Source organism: Stomoxys calcitrans, chromosome 1, assembly GCF_963082655.1.
Source record: "Stomoxys calcitrans chromosome 1, idStoCalc2.1, whole genome shotgun sequence".
Lineage (NCBI taxonomy): Eukaryota > Metazoa > Arthropoda > Insecta > Diptera > Muscidae > Stomoxys > Stomoxys calcitrans.
In genome coordinates this window covers 185,553,853-185,571,483 of record NC_081552.1, presented here as the reverse complement: position 1 = coordinate 185,571,483, position 17,631 = coordinate 185,553,853, and the positions used below count along the sequence as shown (strand labels likewise).

General features: G+C 38.4%; 1 protein-coding gene across 1 annotated transcript; it reads left to right on the top strand.

Moving 5' to 3' along the window:
- Positions 1–415: 415 nt before the first annotated feature.
- Positions 416–6,540, top strand: LOC106087092 (uncharacterized). The gene is made up of 7 exons (XM_013252000.2): positions 416–558; positions 630–1,043; positions 5,139–5,277; positions 5,358–5,524; positions 5,597–5,785; positions 5,999–6,162; positions 6,240–6,540. Exons 1-7 carry the CDS (start codon positions 483–485, stop codon positions 6,453–6,455), a joined length of 1,365 nt encoding a protein of 454 aa, XP_013107454.2. The 5' UTR covers positions 416–482; the 3' UTR covers positions 6,456–6,540.
- Positions 6,541–17,631: the final 11,091 nt, after the last annotated feature.

Genomic DNA, 17,631 nt, shown 5'->3' with positions numbered 1-17,631 from the left:
TAAAGCCCCTAAAAGCTCAATGAATTTACTCTGTCGTTAAAATTTCCGCAATATTGTCGCTGTAACACAAATTTCAACAAAACTGTCCAAAAAATCCAAAATTTGGCAAAATTTTGTATGACAACCAAATTATATGAGAATCAAGTTTCAAGCACTATTCTTATTTTAAAATTTTTCATTTTCTGCATTTCAAAGTTCTACTCTCATCCGATAATATGAGTAGATGGGGCATCCTATTAGCGATTTTTCTCAAAATTATGTACAAAGTCACTCATTTCGCTTACAGCATTTTCAAAGATTGACGCTTAACAATGGCGGTAGACTTAATCACCCTGTATGATGGCAAATAAGATTGTCTAAATTAATTTTAATAGAATAATCTCACTTGAGTTTTTGAGTGGCAATTTGTCGGGGATTTTATTGCTACAGTTTCAAAGCGAATACCGACAAGTAAAGATTTCTTTGGTTTTTGAGCTAGCAAAATGTTTTGGAAAATCGTAAGATTTTTTCTTCAGTTTTCCTTTATTGGAGAATTAATCATAAGCACCGTTGCTCAAGGTAGAGTGTGCAAGCAGTGCTGCAATTTCCTTCAGAGGTTAATAAGAGCTTTTTTTGTATTCACTCCATAGCTTGTCCCATTTATTTGACTATTGGTTTGGATGGCAAAATATATCAGGAATCCGCCTTGCAACTCAACTGGGCCTCTGATTGTTATGTTCGTCCAGAATGGTATGGCATTTACACCGAAGAACCCTCATCAATCCTTTTGGATCCCTATATACGCATTCAGAATGTCAGCGATGGCATTCATCGTCTAGCCATTAAACAGAAAGTGGGTAAATTAAAATTCCCCCTGGGATGGAATCGCAACGATAACACCGAGAATGTGCCACACTACAAGAAAATGAAGTGTCTTGATTATTATGTGGCCAGTTTTCGTGGCAACGAATTGTTAAGTGTAGAATGCTTGAAAATCTATCCCAATTGGATGAGAAGTCACGAGGGTATGGGACGAATGCAGTTGAAGAATTTGTTTATACCGGGTAAGAAAAAAATTAGTACAACTTTTAGCATTCCCAACTTTTTTGGGAACAGGTATGGGGCAAAGACGTCCTTCATAAATATGTCGACGCCTAAACTGCAAATCGAGCAGTCTTGAACGTATACAGTGTTGTCAGGCAAGGACAAATTTCCCCAACCAGGGGATTCTTTCCCCAAACAGGGGATTCTTAGACATATACAGTGAATAAAACGAGTTTAATCCCGGAGTACTTTTTTGATACTCATTTATTTCTTCAAAATCTCATCCTTATATATAAACTTAAAACTAACTACAAACTAAATATCCTAAGAAAGGCAGGCAAATCTAAAAATAATCACTTTGGGAAAATAAGATCATAAACAAAGACGATAAACATCCTATGCAGATACTAAATAAATTTGTCCAGCTGCAAGCCATATGCTTGCCATTCAGACCGCTGTGTTTTCTGATAATCCCTAACTATTTCCTTATCTACGCACATTAAAAACTATCTTCCACTTATCCCTGTGCGATGCGTTGGCTAGGTAAAAATATAAACTCTTATCACATTTATGCCTGCCCTTAAAACTATCCTTTAAAATAAACAAAAAATGGAAAGTATCTTATCTATTCGTTCTCAAGGCTAAAACATTTCCATGACACACATCAACTAATATCCCATGTTTAGAAATCTAAACATACAGTGTTGTCAGATTACGGGAAATTTCCCCAAACAGGGGTTCTTTTTTGTTGATTGGGGTACGGGAATTTTGATGAGGAAAGTGGGCTTCAAATTTATTTTTCTTGGGTATACGAATTTTCATTATGTTAAGTGCTGGCCAATACCCTCGGATTAGGTATGATTTAATAGAAAGCATAGTCACCTACACTGATATTTATTGTAAAAACATGTCTCCCAAGATGAGAAATTGCACCTGAATATAATAGACGCAGGCTTGTTTGCATTAGGAGGCATAGACCTGAGTCCATCGTACTAAAGCTATAAAGGTTTCCAACAATTTAAGGTCACGGCCCACCCTTTTGGGAAGCACAGCTGGGTTCTACGGGACACCTCCACAGTTTGCGGATAGTCGGAGCACCTGTAGTATGCAGTGCAGCTGCGAATTAAATAAGCAGCAGCGGATTAGAGTCTTAACGACTCAGACGAATGCTACTGGCAAACTATTCCATTTAAATTCTGAGTGTTGTTTGAAGCTTTAATCAACATGGCGACCAATTTGGGCCATTCAATAACCAATAGTCTTACGATCGTAGTATCTGTTCTCAAATTGGGCGACTGCAAACAGCTTCTGTACTCCAGAGGAGCGGCTGATTGTCAGAAGGAATACTTTAAACCTTTCAGAAGGCAACGGGAACCACTGAAGTAATATTCCTTGAAAATCGTACAACATGCATAATACAATCAAAAACATAGGGCCCTCAGTCTCCGGCCAAAAGAAGGTGCTAAGAATCCCCCGAGGAAAGGCAAAACGAAAACTTACCATTGGAATTTGAATTATCCGTAGTCTCTACGAGACCGGAAATCTAAACAACGCTATCAGTGAAATGAATCGTCTGCAAAAAGACATATTAGGCGTTAGCGAAAGTTGGTGGAAGGAAGGCGGCGAACTTAAATCGGAGAACTTTACAGTCTACCATTCAGGGAATCAAAGCGGAGTTCAGAGAACAGGAGTGGGTACAAAACCAGATAGCCGCATGTGTCACAGGATATGCCCCAATGTCAGATAGGACAATGCCAATCAAAATAACAGGACGACTGCTTAATATTTCAAATCGGGAGATCAGTTTATATGGGAGCTATATCAGGTTCGTGTCCGATTTAGACCCTATTTGGCACAGTTGTTGGAAGCCATAACAGAACACAATGTGCAACGGCCATGGCTAGATCGACTCAGAGCGTCGAGACGATCAAGAATATATATACTTTATGGGGTTTTAGACGAATATTTCGAGGTGTTACAAACGGAATGACCAGATTAGTATACCCCATTCTATGGTGGTGGGTATTCTTTATACGAAAACTCTCATATCTAGGACACGCCATGAGAAATAACAAATACATAATTTTGCAAGCAATTCCCAAGGGAAACGTTGATGGAAGACGTGGTAGAGGCAGAAGAGAGACATCATGACTGAAAAATACCTTAACACAACTCACTGTCTCAAATTTCAGCAAATTGGATAATAAATATAGCTTATATGGGCCCAAGACCTTAAATCGAGAGATCGGTCTATATGGACTGGACTGATCTGAGTCAAATAGAAGAAGGATGTCGAAGGGACTAACACAACTCACTGTCACAACTTTTGGCGAAGTCGAACAATAAATGTGCCTTTTATGGGTCCAAGACCTTAAATCGAGAGATCGGTCTATATGGCAGTTATATTCAAATCTGGACCGATCTGGACCAAATTGAAGAAGTATTTCGAGTGGTCTAACACAACTAGATGTCCCAACTTTTGACGAAATCGGACAATAAGTGCGAGATGTATGTCCCAAATTTCAACAAAATCGGATAATAAATGTGGCTTTTACTGGCCTAAGACCTTAAACGGCAGATCGGTCTATATGGGGGCTACATCCAAATCTGGACCGATCTGGGCCAAATTAAACATGTCAAAGCGTGCTTAGTTCGGTAGGGCCGAATCTTATTACCCTCCACCATGGAGGGCTGTTAGAAGATACCGAAAAATACCACCTTAAAAATTACAAACAAATTGAGTAAAAATTGCGCCTCAGAATATCACATTGGGAGATCGGTTTATATGACAACTATATCTGGTTATCAAAAGATTTAGACCATATTTAAAACAGTTGTTGGAAGTCATACCAAAACGACACATGCTAAATTTTAACCAAATTGGATAAGAATTGCGCCCTCTAGAAGCTCAATAAGTCCAATCGGGAGATCAGTTTATATGGCAGCTATATCAGGTTATGGACTGATTTATACCGAACTTGGCACAGTTGTTGAATTCAGTCATTCCTCAACGGTATGTGCAAAATTTAAGCCAAATCGGATAAGAATTATCTGCTCTATAGTCTCAAGAAGTCAAGACCCATAGATCGCCTAGCTTAACTCCTTGGAAAGTTAGCTTGCTTTCGACACACAGACGGACGGACACAGCTTAATCAATTTAAAATATCATGACGATCAAGAATAAACGGAATGATGAATTTAGTATACCCCCATCCTATGGTGGAGGCTATAAAAAGTATGTCGAAGGACTTAACACAACTCACTGTCCCAAATTTTTGACGAAATCGAATAATAGCATTGGCTTTTATGGCCCTAAGATCTTAAATCGGCAGATCGGTCTATATGGGGGCTATATCAAGATATAGTCCGATATAGCCCATTTTCGAACTTAACCTGCCTATAGACAAAAAAAGAATTTGTGCAAAGTTTCAGCTCAATATCTCTATTTTTAAAGACTGTAGTGTGATTTCAACAGACAGACGAACGGACATGGCTAGATCGTCTTAGATTTTTACCACGATTAAGAATATATATACTTAATAGGAGAATATTTCAATGCCAACATTTATGTCTTAGCATCCGCGTAGACCACAATTGAGCCATGCGTATTATATGTACCAAATTTCTGCCAAATTAGGTAAAAATTTAAACTTTTTGGGGGCTTAGAAGACTAATCGGGAGATATTTTGTTTATATGGGAGCTATATCCGATTATCGACATACAGATTTGGACTTTACATACCACTACTGGCAAAAATTCAGCCGAATCGGGTAACAATTGGTGCTTTAAGGTGTTCAAGAAGTCAAATGGAGAGAACGTTTTATATGGGAGCTATATCAGGTTATAGACCGATTTAAACGATACTTGGCACAATTACACAGAGCACTTCGTGTAAAATGTCAGCCAAATCGGATAACGATTGCGGCTTCTAGGGGCTCAATAAGTCAACTCGAAGGACCATTATATATGTGGGAGCTATATACAAATCTGATCCGATATGGCCCATTTGCCATCCTCAAGGACCTACATCAATATGAAATATCTAAGCAAATTTCAAGCTCGGTCCAGTCCAACTTAACACCCTTTTAATTTGTTTCTATTGTATATATTGCAGGAACCCATGCTTCTGGAGCCTATCTTACAAATTATGGTGCTACCAAGTCGATTTTCATTAAAGAACATGCCATTTCACAATATTTTGATGTTTGGTCGCAATTGGTTTTTGGTATAAGATATTTGGATCTTAGCATAGGGTAAATGTCACTAAATGCTAGACTTTAAAAGAGCATTTTTACATAATTTTTTTTTTTACATTTACTTTTTCTTTACCTAGGGTTTATAAGGCAAGCAGTTCCAGTGATCCTCTCAATCCCGAAAAATTTTGGATTGTCAACGAAAATATGTTCATCAATCAATTGCGTTTTATTTTAAAGGATGTTCGAAAATTTGTTGCCCTTTCCGGTGAGGTAGTTATATTAGACTTTAGCTCATTTCCTATTGGTGAGTATTTTATTGTACCTAGATCCTTCTTAATAAAACATAAATGTGAGTTGTGTGTATACCCTTTTTTAGGGTTTTATAAACGTCCGGAAGTGCATATGGAACTGTACTCAATGATCAACCGTGAACTAGGCTCGTTGGCGTACCAACATAATGATTCAACGGTGCCTTGTTATAATTTAACCATTGATGACATTGTCAATACCAATAGAACAATCATAATCCTTTATCCATTGGACGAGTTGCCGCATCCGGCAAATGGTATGATAAGCAACAAAAATGTTTGAACAATACAAAGCAATAACCTTATCTAACCTTGTTGACACATTGCATAGTTTCGACCCATATTCATTTTATTAACGCAACCTGCCAAACATTGGATTGCATGAGGGGTCTTTTTATCAAAAAAAGAAAAAAAATGCGATTGTGACTCAAATACTACAACTGAACACTCTAATACTCTTTTCCTTATAGAATCTCCAATATTATGCCAGCCTTGGAAACGTTTCTCTACCGGTTTCATGAACACCTCGCAGGCTTTGGATTATATGCGGCTTCTTTTTAGCAAAAAGAAATCATCACCAGTACAAGATGAAGGCTGGACATTTAATGCCATCAAAAGTATGGAACAATCTTTGGTATGTTTTCTTTGATTTTCACATTGTATCTAATTGTTTGAATAATCTATCGAAATGCTTTTCAAATTAATTTACAGAACATGGAAAAGTTACAAACAGCCAAAGAGCGTGCATTACACATCAACAGCAAAGTATCCAATTGGCTACGCGGTCCCTGGGGCAAGACGGCCAATGTTGTGACGCTAGACTATTTTAGCAGTACCAATATTATTGATGTTGCCATTAATGCTAATATTCATAAGGCTTTCTTGAAATCGAACAAAAATTATGTTCATTTTGAAATAACTGTATAAGCAATATATGTATGTACATATGAACATAAACAAATAAAAGCGTGCTAAGTTCGGCCGGGCCGAATCTTATATACCCTCCACCATGGATCGCATTTGTCGAGTTATTTTCCCGGCATCTCTTCTTAGGCAAAAAAGGATATAAGAAAAGAGTTGCTCTGCTATTAAAACGATATCAAGATATGGTCCGGTTCGGACCACAATTTAATTATATGTTGGAGACCTGTGTAAAATTTCAGCCAATTCGTATAAGAATTGCGCCCATTGGGGCTCACGAAGTAAAATAGAGAGAACGATTTTTATGGGATCTGTATCGGGCTATAGACCGATTCAGACCATAATAAACACGTTTGTTGATGGTCATGAGAGGATCCGTCGTACAAAATTTCAGGCAAATCGGATAATAATTGCGATCTCTAGAGGCTCAAGAAGTCAAGATCCCAGATCGGTTTATATGGCAGCTATATCAGGTTATAAACCGATTTGAACCTTATTTGATACAGTTGTTGAAAGTAAAAATAAAATACGTCATGCAAAATTTCAGCCAAATCGGATAGGAATTGCGCCCTCTAGAAGCTCAAGAAGTCAAATCCCCAGATCTGTTTATATGACAGCTATATCAGGTTATGGACCAATTTCAACCATACTTGGCACAGTTGTTGGATATCATAATGAAATACTTCGTGCAAAAATTCATTCAAATCAGATAAGAATTGCGCACTCTAGAGGCTCAAGAAGTCAATACCCAAGATCGGTTTATATGGCAGCTATATCAGGTTATGGACCGATTTAAACCATACAAGGCACAGTTGTTGGGTATCATAACAAAACACGTCGTGCGAAATTCCATTCCATTCGGATAAGAATTGCGCCCTCTAGAGGCTCAAGAAGTCAAGACCCAAGATCGGTTTATATGGCAGCTATATCAGGTTATGGGCCGATTTGAACCATACTTGGCACAGTTGTTGGATATTGTAACAAAACACGTCGTGCAAAATTTCATTCCAATCGGATAAGAATTGCGCACGCTAGAGGCTCAAGAAGTCAAGACCCAAGATCGGTTTATATGGCAGCTATATCAGGTTATGAACCGATTTGAACTATACTTGGCACAGTTGTTGGATATCATAACAAAACACGTCGTGCAAAATTTCATTCCAATCGGATAAGAATTGCGCACTCTAGAGGCTCAAGAAGTCAAGACCCAAGATCGGTTTATATGGCAGCTATATCAAAACATTGACCGATATGGCCCATTTACAATACCAACCGACCTACACTAATAAGAAGTACTTGTGCAAAATTTCAAGCGGCTACCTATACTCCTTCGGAAGTTAGCGTGCTTTCGACAGACAGACGGACGGACGGACGGACAGACGGACGGACATGGCTAGATCGACATAAAATGTCACGAAGATCAAGAATATATATACTTTATGGGGTCTCAGACGAATATTTCGAGTAGTTACAAACAGAATGACGAAATTAGTATACCCCCCATCTTATGGTGGAGGGTATAAAAATGTGTACTATGCAGCAAACTTGGTCTGCTTGAAAATTGGAAACCCACGACTGCTAAAAATTTCTACATACCAAATTCTTACCACATTAGGCAAAAATTTAAATTATAAACCTATTAAGACCATATTTGGCACGATTTCTGATGGTCATAACCAGGAATGCGCAGTCGGGCAATTTTGACTCGACTCTGACTCCAGGCAAATTGCTCGACTCCGACTCTAGAGTCGGGGCACTTTAAAATTTGCTATATTTCTTAACCACCACTAAAGAATGGGGCTGAATGGGTATCAAATGAAAGATATTAGCGAGAAGATTACAAATATGTAAAACCAAAAAAAAACAAGTAAAAGCGTGCTAAGTTCGGCCGGGCCGAATCTTATATACCCTCCACCATGGATCGCATTTGTCGAGTTCTTTTCCCGGCATCTCTTATTAGGGAAAACAGGATATAAGAACAGATTTGCTCTGCTATTAAAGCGATATCAAGATATGGTCCGCTTTGGACCACAATTAAATTATATGTTGGAGACCTGTGTAAAATGTCAGCCAATTCGAATAAGAATTGCGCCCTTTGGAGGCTCAAGAAGTAAAATAGAGAGATCGATTTATATGGGAGCTGTATCGGGCTATAGACCGATTCAGACCATAATAAACACGTATGTTGATGGTCATGAGAGAATCCGTCGTACAAAATTTCAGGCAAATCGTATAATAATTGCGACCTCTAGAGGCTCAAGAAGTCAAGATCACAGATCGGTTTATATGGCAGCTATATCAGGTTATTAACCGAATTGAACCATACTTGGCACAGTTGTTGGATATCATAACAAAACACGTCGTGCCAAAATTTCATTCCAATCGGATAAGAATTGCGAACTCTAGAGGCTCAAGAAGTCAAGACCCAAGATCGGTTTATATGGCAGCTATATCAGGTTATGAACCGATTTAAACCATACTTGGCACAGTTGTTGGATATCATAACAAAACACGCAGTGCCAAAATTCATTCAAATCGGATAAGAATTGCGCCCTTTAGAGGCTCTAGAAGTCAAGAACCAAGATCGGTTTATATGACAGCTATATCAGATTATGAACCGATTTAAACCATACTTACCACAATTGTTGGATATCATAACAAAACACGTCGTGCAAAATTTCATTCCAATCGGATAAGAATTGCGAACTCTAGAGGCTCAAGAAGTCAAGACCCACGATCGGTTTATATGGCAGCTATATCAAAACATGGACCGATATGGCCCATTTACAATACCAACCGACCTACACTAATAACAAGTATTTGTGCAAAATTTCAAGCAGCTAGCTTCACTCCTTCGGAAGTTAGCGTGCTTTCGACAGACAGACGGACGGACGGACAGACGGACGGATGGATGGACAGACGGACGGACATGGCTAGATCGACATAAAATGTCACGACGATCTAGAATATATATACTTTATGGGGTCTCAGACGAATATTTCGAGTAGTTACAAACAGAATGACGAAATTAGTATACCCCCCATCCTATGGTGGAGGGTATAAAAAGTAACAAGTAAAAGCGTGCTAAGTTTGGCCGGGCCGAATCTTATATACCCTCCACCATGGATCGCATTTGTCGAGTTCTTCTCCCGGCATCTCTTCTTAGGCAAAAACAAGTAAAAGCGTGCTAAGTTCGGCCGGGCCGAATCTTATATACCCTCCACCATGGATCGCATTTGTCGAGTTCTTTTCCCGGCATTTCTTCTTAGGCAAAAAAAAGGATATAAGAAAAGATTTGCTCTGCTATTAGAGCGATATCAAGATATGGTCCGGTTTGGACCACAATTAAATTATATGTTGGAAACCTGTGTAAAATGTCAGCCAATTCGAATAAGAATTGCGCCCTTTGTGGGCTCAAAAAGTAAAATAGAGAGATCGATTTATATGGGAGCTGTATCGACCTATTGACCGATTTAGACCATTATAAACAGGTATGTTAATGGTCATGAGAGAATCCGTCGTATAAAATTTCAGGCAAATCGGATAATAATTGCGACCTCTAGAGGCTCAAGAAGTCAAGATCCCAGATCGGTTTATATGGCAGCTATATCAGGTTATGAACCGACTTGTACTTTATTTGACATAGTTGTTGAAAGTAACAATAAAAAACGTCTTGCGAAATTTCAGCCAAATCGGATAGAAATTGAGCCCTCTAGAAGCTCAAGAAGTCAAGTCCCCAGATCTGTTTATATGACAGCTATATCAGGTTATGAACCGATTTGAACCATATTTGGCACAGTTGTTGGATATCAAAACAAAATACTACGTGCCAAAATTCATTCAAATTGGATAAGAATTGCGCCCTCTAGAGGCTCAAGAAGTCAAGACCCAAGATCGGTTTATATGACAGCTATATCAGATTATGGACCGATTTGAACCATACTTGGCACAGTTGTTGGATATCGTAACGAAATACGTCGTGCAAAATTTTATTCCAATCGGATAAGAATTGCGCACTCTAGAGGCTCAAGAAGTCAAGACCCCAGATCGGTTTAAATGGCAGCTATATCAGGTTATTAACCGATTTAAAACATACTTGGCACAGTTGTTGGATATCATAACAAAACACGTCGTGCAAAATTTCATCCCAATCGGATAAGAACTGCGCACTCTAGAGGCTCAAGAAGTCAAGACCCACGATCGGTTTATATGGCAGATATATCAAACATGGACCGATATAGCCCATTTACAATACCAACCGACCTACACTAATAAGAAGTATTTGTGCAAAATTTCAAGCGGCTAGCTTTACTCCTTCGGAAGTTAGCGTGCTTTCGACAGACAGACGGACGGACGGACGGACAGACGGACGGACATGGCTAGATCGACATAAAATTTCACGACGATCAAGAATATATATACTTTATGGGGTCTCTGACGAATATTTCGAGTAGTTACAATCAGAATGACGAAATTAATATACCCCCATCTTATGGTGGAGGGTATAAAAAACGTCTCGCGAAATTTCAGCCAAATCGGATAGAAATTGAGCCCTCTAGAAGCTCAAGAAGTCAAGTCCCCAGATCTGTTTATATGACAAATATATCAGGTTATGAACCGATTTGAACCATATTTGGCACAGTTGTTGGATATCAAAACAAAATGCTACGTGCCAAAATTCATTCAAATTGGTTAAGAATTGCGCGCTCTAGATGCTCAAGAAGTCAAGACCCAAGATCGGTTTATATGACAGCTATATAAGGTTATGGACCGATTTGAACCATACTTGGCACAGTTGTTGGATATCGTAACGAAATACGTCGTGCAAAATTTCATTCCAATCGGATAAGAATTGCGCACTCTAGAGCCTGAAGAAGTCAAGACCCCAGATCGGTTTATATGGCAGCTATATCAGGTTATGGACCGATTTGAACAATATTTGGCACAGTTGTTGGATATCATAACAAAACACGTCGTGCAAAATTTCATTCCAATCGGATAAGAATTGCGCACTCTAGAGGCTGAAGAAATCAAGACCCAAGATCGGTTTATATGGCAGCTATAGCAGGTTATGAACCGATTTGAACCATACTTGGCACAGTTGTTGGATATCATAACAAAACACGTCGTGCAAAATTTCATCCCAATCGGATAAGAATTGCGCGCTCTAGAGGCTCAAGAAGTCAAGACCCAAGATCGGTTTATATGGCAGCTATATCAAAACATGGACCGATATAGCCCATTTACAATATCAACCGACCTACACTAATAAGAAGTATTTGTGCAAAATTTCAAGCAGCTAGCTTTACTCCTTCGGAAGTTAGCGTGCTTTCGACAGACAGACGGACGGACGGACGGACGGACGGACGGACAGACGGACGGACAGACGGACGGACAGACGGACGGACATGGCTAGATCGACATAAAATTTCACGACGATCAAGAATATATATACTTTATGGGGTCTCTGACGAATATTTCGAGTAGTTACAATCAGAATGACGAAATTAGTATACCCCCCATCTTATGGTGGAGGGTATAAAAAGGATATAAGAAAAGATTTGCTCTGCTATTAGAGCGAGACCTGGAGACCTGTGTAAAATGTCAGTCAATTCGAATAAGAATTGCGCTCTTTGTGAGCTCAAAAAGTAAAATAGAGTGATCGATTTATATAGGAGCTGTATCGGGCTATGGACCGATTGAGACCATAATAAACACGTATGTTGATGGTCATGAAAGAATCCGTCGTACAAAATTTCAGGCAAATCGGATAATAATTGCGACCTCTAGAGACTCAAGAAATCAAGATCCCAGATCGGTTTATATGGCAGCTATAACAGGTTATGAACCGACTTGTACTTTATTTGACACAGTTGTTGAAAGTAACAATAAAAAACGTCTTGCGAAATTTCAGCCAAATCGGATAAAAATTGAGCCCTCTAGAAGCTCAAGAAGTCAAGTCCCCAGATCTGTTTATATGACAAATATATCAGGTTATGAACCGATTTAAACCATATTTGGCACAGTTGTTGGATATCATAACAAAATACTACGTGCAAAAATTCATTCAAATTGGATAAGAATTGCGCCCTCTAGAGGCTCAAGAAGTCAAGACCCAAGATCGGTTTATATGACAGCTATATAAGGTTATGGACCGATTTGAACCATACTTGGCACAGTTGTTGGATATCGTAACAAAGCACGTCGTGCAAAATTTCATTCCAATCGGATAAGAATTGCGCACTCTAGAGGCTCAAGAAGTCAAGACCCCAGATCGGTTTATATGGCAGCTATATCAGGTTATGGACCGATTTGAACAATATTTGGCACAGTAATTGGATATCATAACAAAACACGTCTTGCAAAATTTCATTCCAATCGGATAAGAATTGCGCACTCTAGAGGCTCAAGAAGTCAAGACCCAAGATCGGTTTATATGGCAGCTATATCAAAACATGGACCGATATGGCCCATTTACAATACCAACCGACCTATACTAATAAGAAGTATTTGTGCAAAATTTCAAGCGGCTAGCTTTACTCCTTCGGAAGTTAGCGTGCTTTCGACAGACAGACGGACGGACGGACGGACAGACGGACGGACATGGCTAGATCGACATAAAATTTCACGACGATCAAGAATATATATACTTTATGGGGTCTCAGACGAATATTTCGAGTAGTTACAATCAGAATGACGAAATTAGTATACCCCCCATCTTATGGTGGAGGGTATAAAAAGGTGTTTGGATACCAACCACCTTGGGTACATATGTAAACTATATTCGTCATAATCCTGTGAAAACGCATAATTTATGGCCCCATAGCAGCTATATCGAAATATGGTCCGATTTGGACCAAATTCGGCACACACATTGAGTGGTCTAACAAGTAAAGTCATTGTTCAATTTTGTAGAACAAAATATTTATCTTTTTGGTAGCTATATCCAAATAAATACCTATATGAAGCATATACTACACTGATGTCGAACAGCCTAATATAAGTCACAGTGTCAAATTTCAGCGAAATCGGATTATAATTGCGCCTTTTATGGGGCCAAGACTTTAAATTGAGAGATCGGTCTATATGGAAGCTATATTCAAATCTAGACCGAACTGGGCGTATTTAAACAAGTAAAAGCGTGCTAAGTTCGGCCGGGCCGAATCTTATATACCCTCCACCATGTATCGCATTTGTCGAGTTCTTTTCCCGGCATCTCTTCTTAGGCAAAAAAAGGATATAAGAAAAGATTTGCTCTGCTATTAGAGCGAGACCTGGAGACCTGTGTAAAATGTCAGCCAATTCGAATAAGAATTGCGCTCTTTGTGAGCTCAAAAAGTAAAATAGAGAGATCGATTTATATGGGAGTTGTATCGGGCTATGGACCGATTCAGACCATAATAAACACGTATGTTGATGGTCATGAAAGAATCCGTCGTACAAAATTTCAGGCAAATCGGATAATAATTGCGACCTCTAAAAGCTCAAGAAGTCAAGATCCCAGATCGGTTTATATGGCAGCTATATCAGGTTATGAACCGACTTGTACTTTATTTGACACAGTTGTTGAAAGTAACAATAAAAAACGTCTTGCGAAATTTCAGCCAAATCGGATAGGAATTGCGCCCTCTAGAAGCTCAAGAAGTCAAGTCCCCAGATCTGTTTATATGACAGCTATATCAGTTTATGGGCCGATTTGAACCATACTTGGCACAGTTGTTGGATATCGTAACAAAACACATCTTTCAAAATTTCATTCCAATCGGATAAGAATTGCGCTCTCTAGAGGCTCAAGAAGTCAAGACCCAAGATCGGTTTATATGGCAGCTATATCAGGTTATAAACCGATTTTAACCATACTTGGCACAGTTGTTGGATATCATAACAAAACACGTCGTGCAAAATTTCATTCTGATCGGATAAGAATTGCGAACTCTAGAGGCTCAAGAAGTCAAGACCCAAGATCGGTTTATATGGCAGCTATATCAAAACATGGACCGATATGACCCATTTACAATACCAACCGACCTACACTAATAAGAAGTATTTGTGCAAAATTTCAAGCGGCTAGCTTTACTCCTTCGGAAGTTAGCGTGCTTTCGACAGACAGACGGACGGACGGACGGACATGGCTAGATCGACATAAAATGTCACGACGATCAAGAATATATATACTTTATGGGGTCTCAGACGAATATTTCGAGTAGTTACAAACAGAATGACGAAATTAGTATACCCCCCATGTTATGGTGGAGGGTATAAAAAAAATGTTCGACCATGCCAATATCTGGCTCAACCGAAAGGTATTTGAGATTAGGAAACGAATTTGATAACCTATTTTGGGGCCGTGTGTTTGGAGACGCCTCATCCTGTAAACTCCTCTTATGCCAATGGCAATATGGGGTTTAAATAAATGGTATTTAATAGAAGAGCACGATGCTGATATTTTTTAGGGCCAAATATCTGGGGGACCACCTCTCCCCCGAAAACACCACTAAATCAGACATCATGAGAATATCGGGCTGAAATGAAGTATTGTATTTTAAGAATGGAGTACACCTTACATCCAAACTTAAATTCATAGACCAATAAAGATCATGTGGGATTCAGATAAAGGCACTTATATTGTTAAACTGTTAGTCAAGTTTGCATGGTATTTTACTAAAAAATCTTTAACTGTCGAAAATAAATATTCCAAGGAAACTTTTGTTCCATAAAAAGTAAAAGAAGGCGCAGCGCAGCGGGACCGGGTCAGCTAGTGTACATATATTCTTGATCGTCTCGGAATTCTGATTCGAACTACCCATGTCCGTCCATCCGTCTGTCGAAATCACGATAGCGGTCGAACCGCTTGAAATTTTTGCACAGATACTTTATATTGATGTAGGTCTTTGAGGATAGCAAATGGGCCATAGCGGTTCAGATTTAGATACAGCTCCCATATAAACGAATCTCCCGATTTGACTTCTTGAGCCCATGGAACCCACAATTTTTGTCCGATTTGGCTGAAGTTTTACACATAGTGCTCTGTTATGACTTCCAACAACTGTGACAAGTACGGTCCAAATCGGTATATATATTATACATATGTACATATATTCTTGATCGTCGACAGCTATTATATATACAGATCTCTAGATAAAAGTGCATTTACATTGGCCACAAAACTGAATCTATAGCCTTTACGCAATTTAAGTGCTAAATCCTGTGTTCTTTTGCAGGTTTTACCATACAAAAGTAAATCCCATTTTTGCAGGGTTTATTTTTACAACCCCAAATAAATCCGATTTTATGGCTGAATAATCGATAAGTATACGAAAATATGCAACTGTTTTCAAGAATTCTGTAAAATTTATTCACTTCTGTTGATAATCTCGCAATTTTATAAGAACTACAAAATTCAAGGAAGCAGTCAAACTGTTTAATAAAACATTAGAATGGGCCGCCAACGAAATTTTTGTTCAACGAGTTTTGAGAGTATTGAGATAGATAAGGGAGCGTGCTGTTTTCCTGACGATTCAACAAAAGAAACGGCAAAAGCAAATCCTCGATTTTTTTTTTTTTTGCATAGGTTAAGTTGAAAAGAGGTTGCGGATATTAATCCGCTCTATGCCACTATGGATATTCACCTAAGCCAGAAATCGGCTATGATACCCAAAGCTATAGTGGCCTCCTTCTTACTCCCTTTCAGTAGTAGCTTCGTCTTCTAACGGATCAGGATCTCCCCATAGGATTTTCGCCTTCCTACCGACCGTTTCGCTGTCCACTGGGTTACATGCGCATTCGTCTCTTAACTCGGACAGCATCGACCCGAAAGGCTTCGGGTTAACCAAGTTTATTGACGGCAGTTTCATGGCCGGATCTCCGGGCGAACAAAGATTTTTTTTATTAATTATTATTAATAAACATTAAATAACAAATTTAGAAAAAGGAACACTTATTTTTTATGGGAAAAGCGTTTTTAAAGGGAAATTCACTACCATTTGCAAATAGGTATGAAAAACCTTGCAAAAGGGGTTAGGCTTTAGTTAGTTTATGCTTTCGCAAATGCACTGTACTTGTTTTAATTTAAATTTTAAATGTTTCTTTTAAAGATTTATATTTATTCCCTAGATTTCTATAATACCTGTGTATATAGTGTAGCACAACTCTCTTTTGTTATCGAACCAAAAACGAACAAGTAGGAAGGTAATCAAAACAAACAACTTACCATTTTTACATTTCTCCTTTTTCTATTGAATTCATAAACCACACTTTCGTTTTTAAGCATTCATTTTCCAACAAACACACCTCAAGACACTAGGTTTGTTTACATTTTTATATTCACCACAGTTCATATGCAGTCGTTTTGCATTAACTAATGTGAGATTTGCACTAACATGTTAATCAGTTTTTATTGAATTAACTTTACTGGTACCATTGTTCAAGTAAATTAAACAATTTACCCATGAAATATTATTATTGAATAAAATATATGCTTACTTTAGCGTTATCTTGTTCAATTTCATTTATATACTTCCTCACAACACATTTGGCATCCTTAACGATTGAAATTAACATTCGAACTGAAAAAAGAATTCCGTGAGAGAACAAAGGGTTACAATTGTGCAAAAAATTAAAGGCAAATAGGAAAATTAAGATATGAGATAAAAATGAAAGGATTGCAAATTCATGTTTACATGTTTGCGATTTAAGTTGAAGAACACGCGTCCAGCAACATCAATTGCTCGTCGCTTTACTTCCAGATCTTTGGTCCATTGTGTTTGTTCCAGATAGTGCGTGCAACAATGTTACTTAAGACAAATTAAAAGTTTGCCTTCGAACAACCCACTGAGAAGCAGCGGGGAGAAATCTAGCGCATCCATGAGTGCTGCTCGATTCGAATTTTCGGATAAGAATTTCGAATTAGATGGCATAGATCAGTAACTGTGCCAAATTTCAGCAAAATCGAATTTGAATTACGCCCTCTAGAGGCTCAAGATGTAAAATCAAGAGATTAGCTTACAGGAAAACATCAACTTCCACTTGTTGTGGTTGACATCGCTAATAAACCCCCCCTGTTTTCAGAATTTTTTTAATTGCCCTGTTTATTACACACATTCTAATTCAGCATGGATGAATGGCGCCATATTTAAAGATTGATTTCATCGTTAATTTGTTCCTGAGGTAAAATTAATTCACT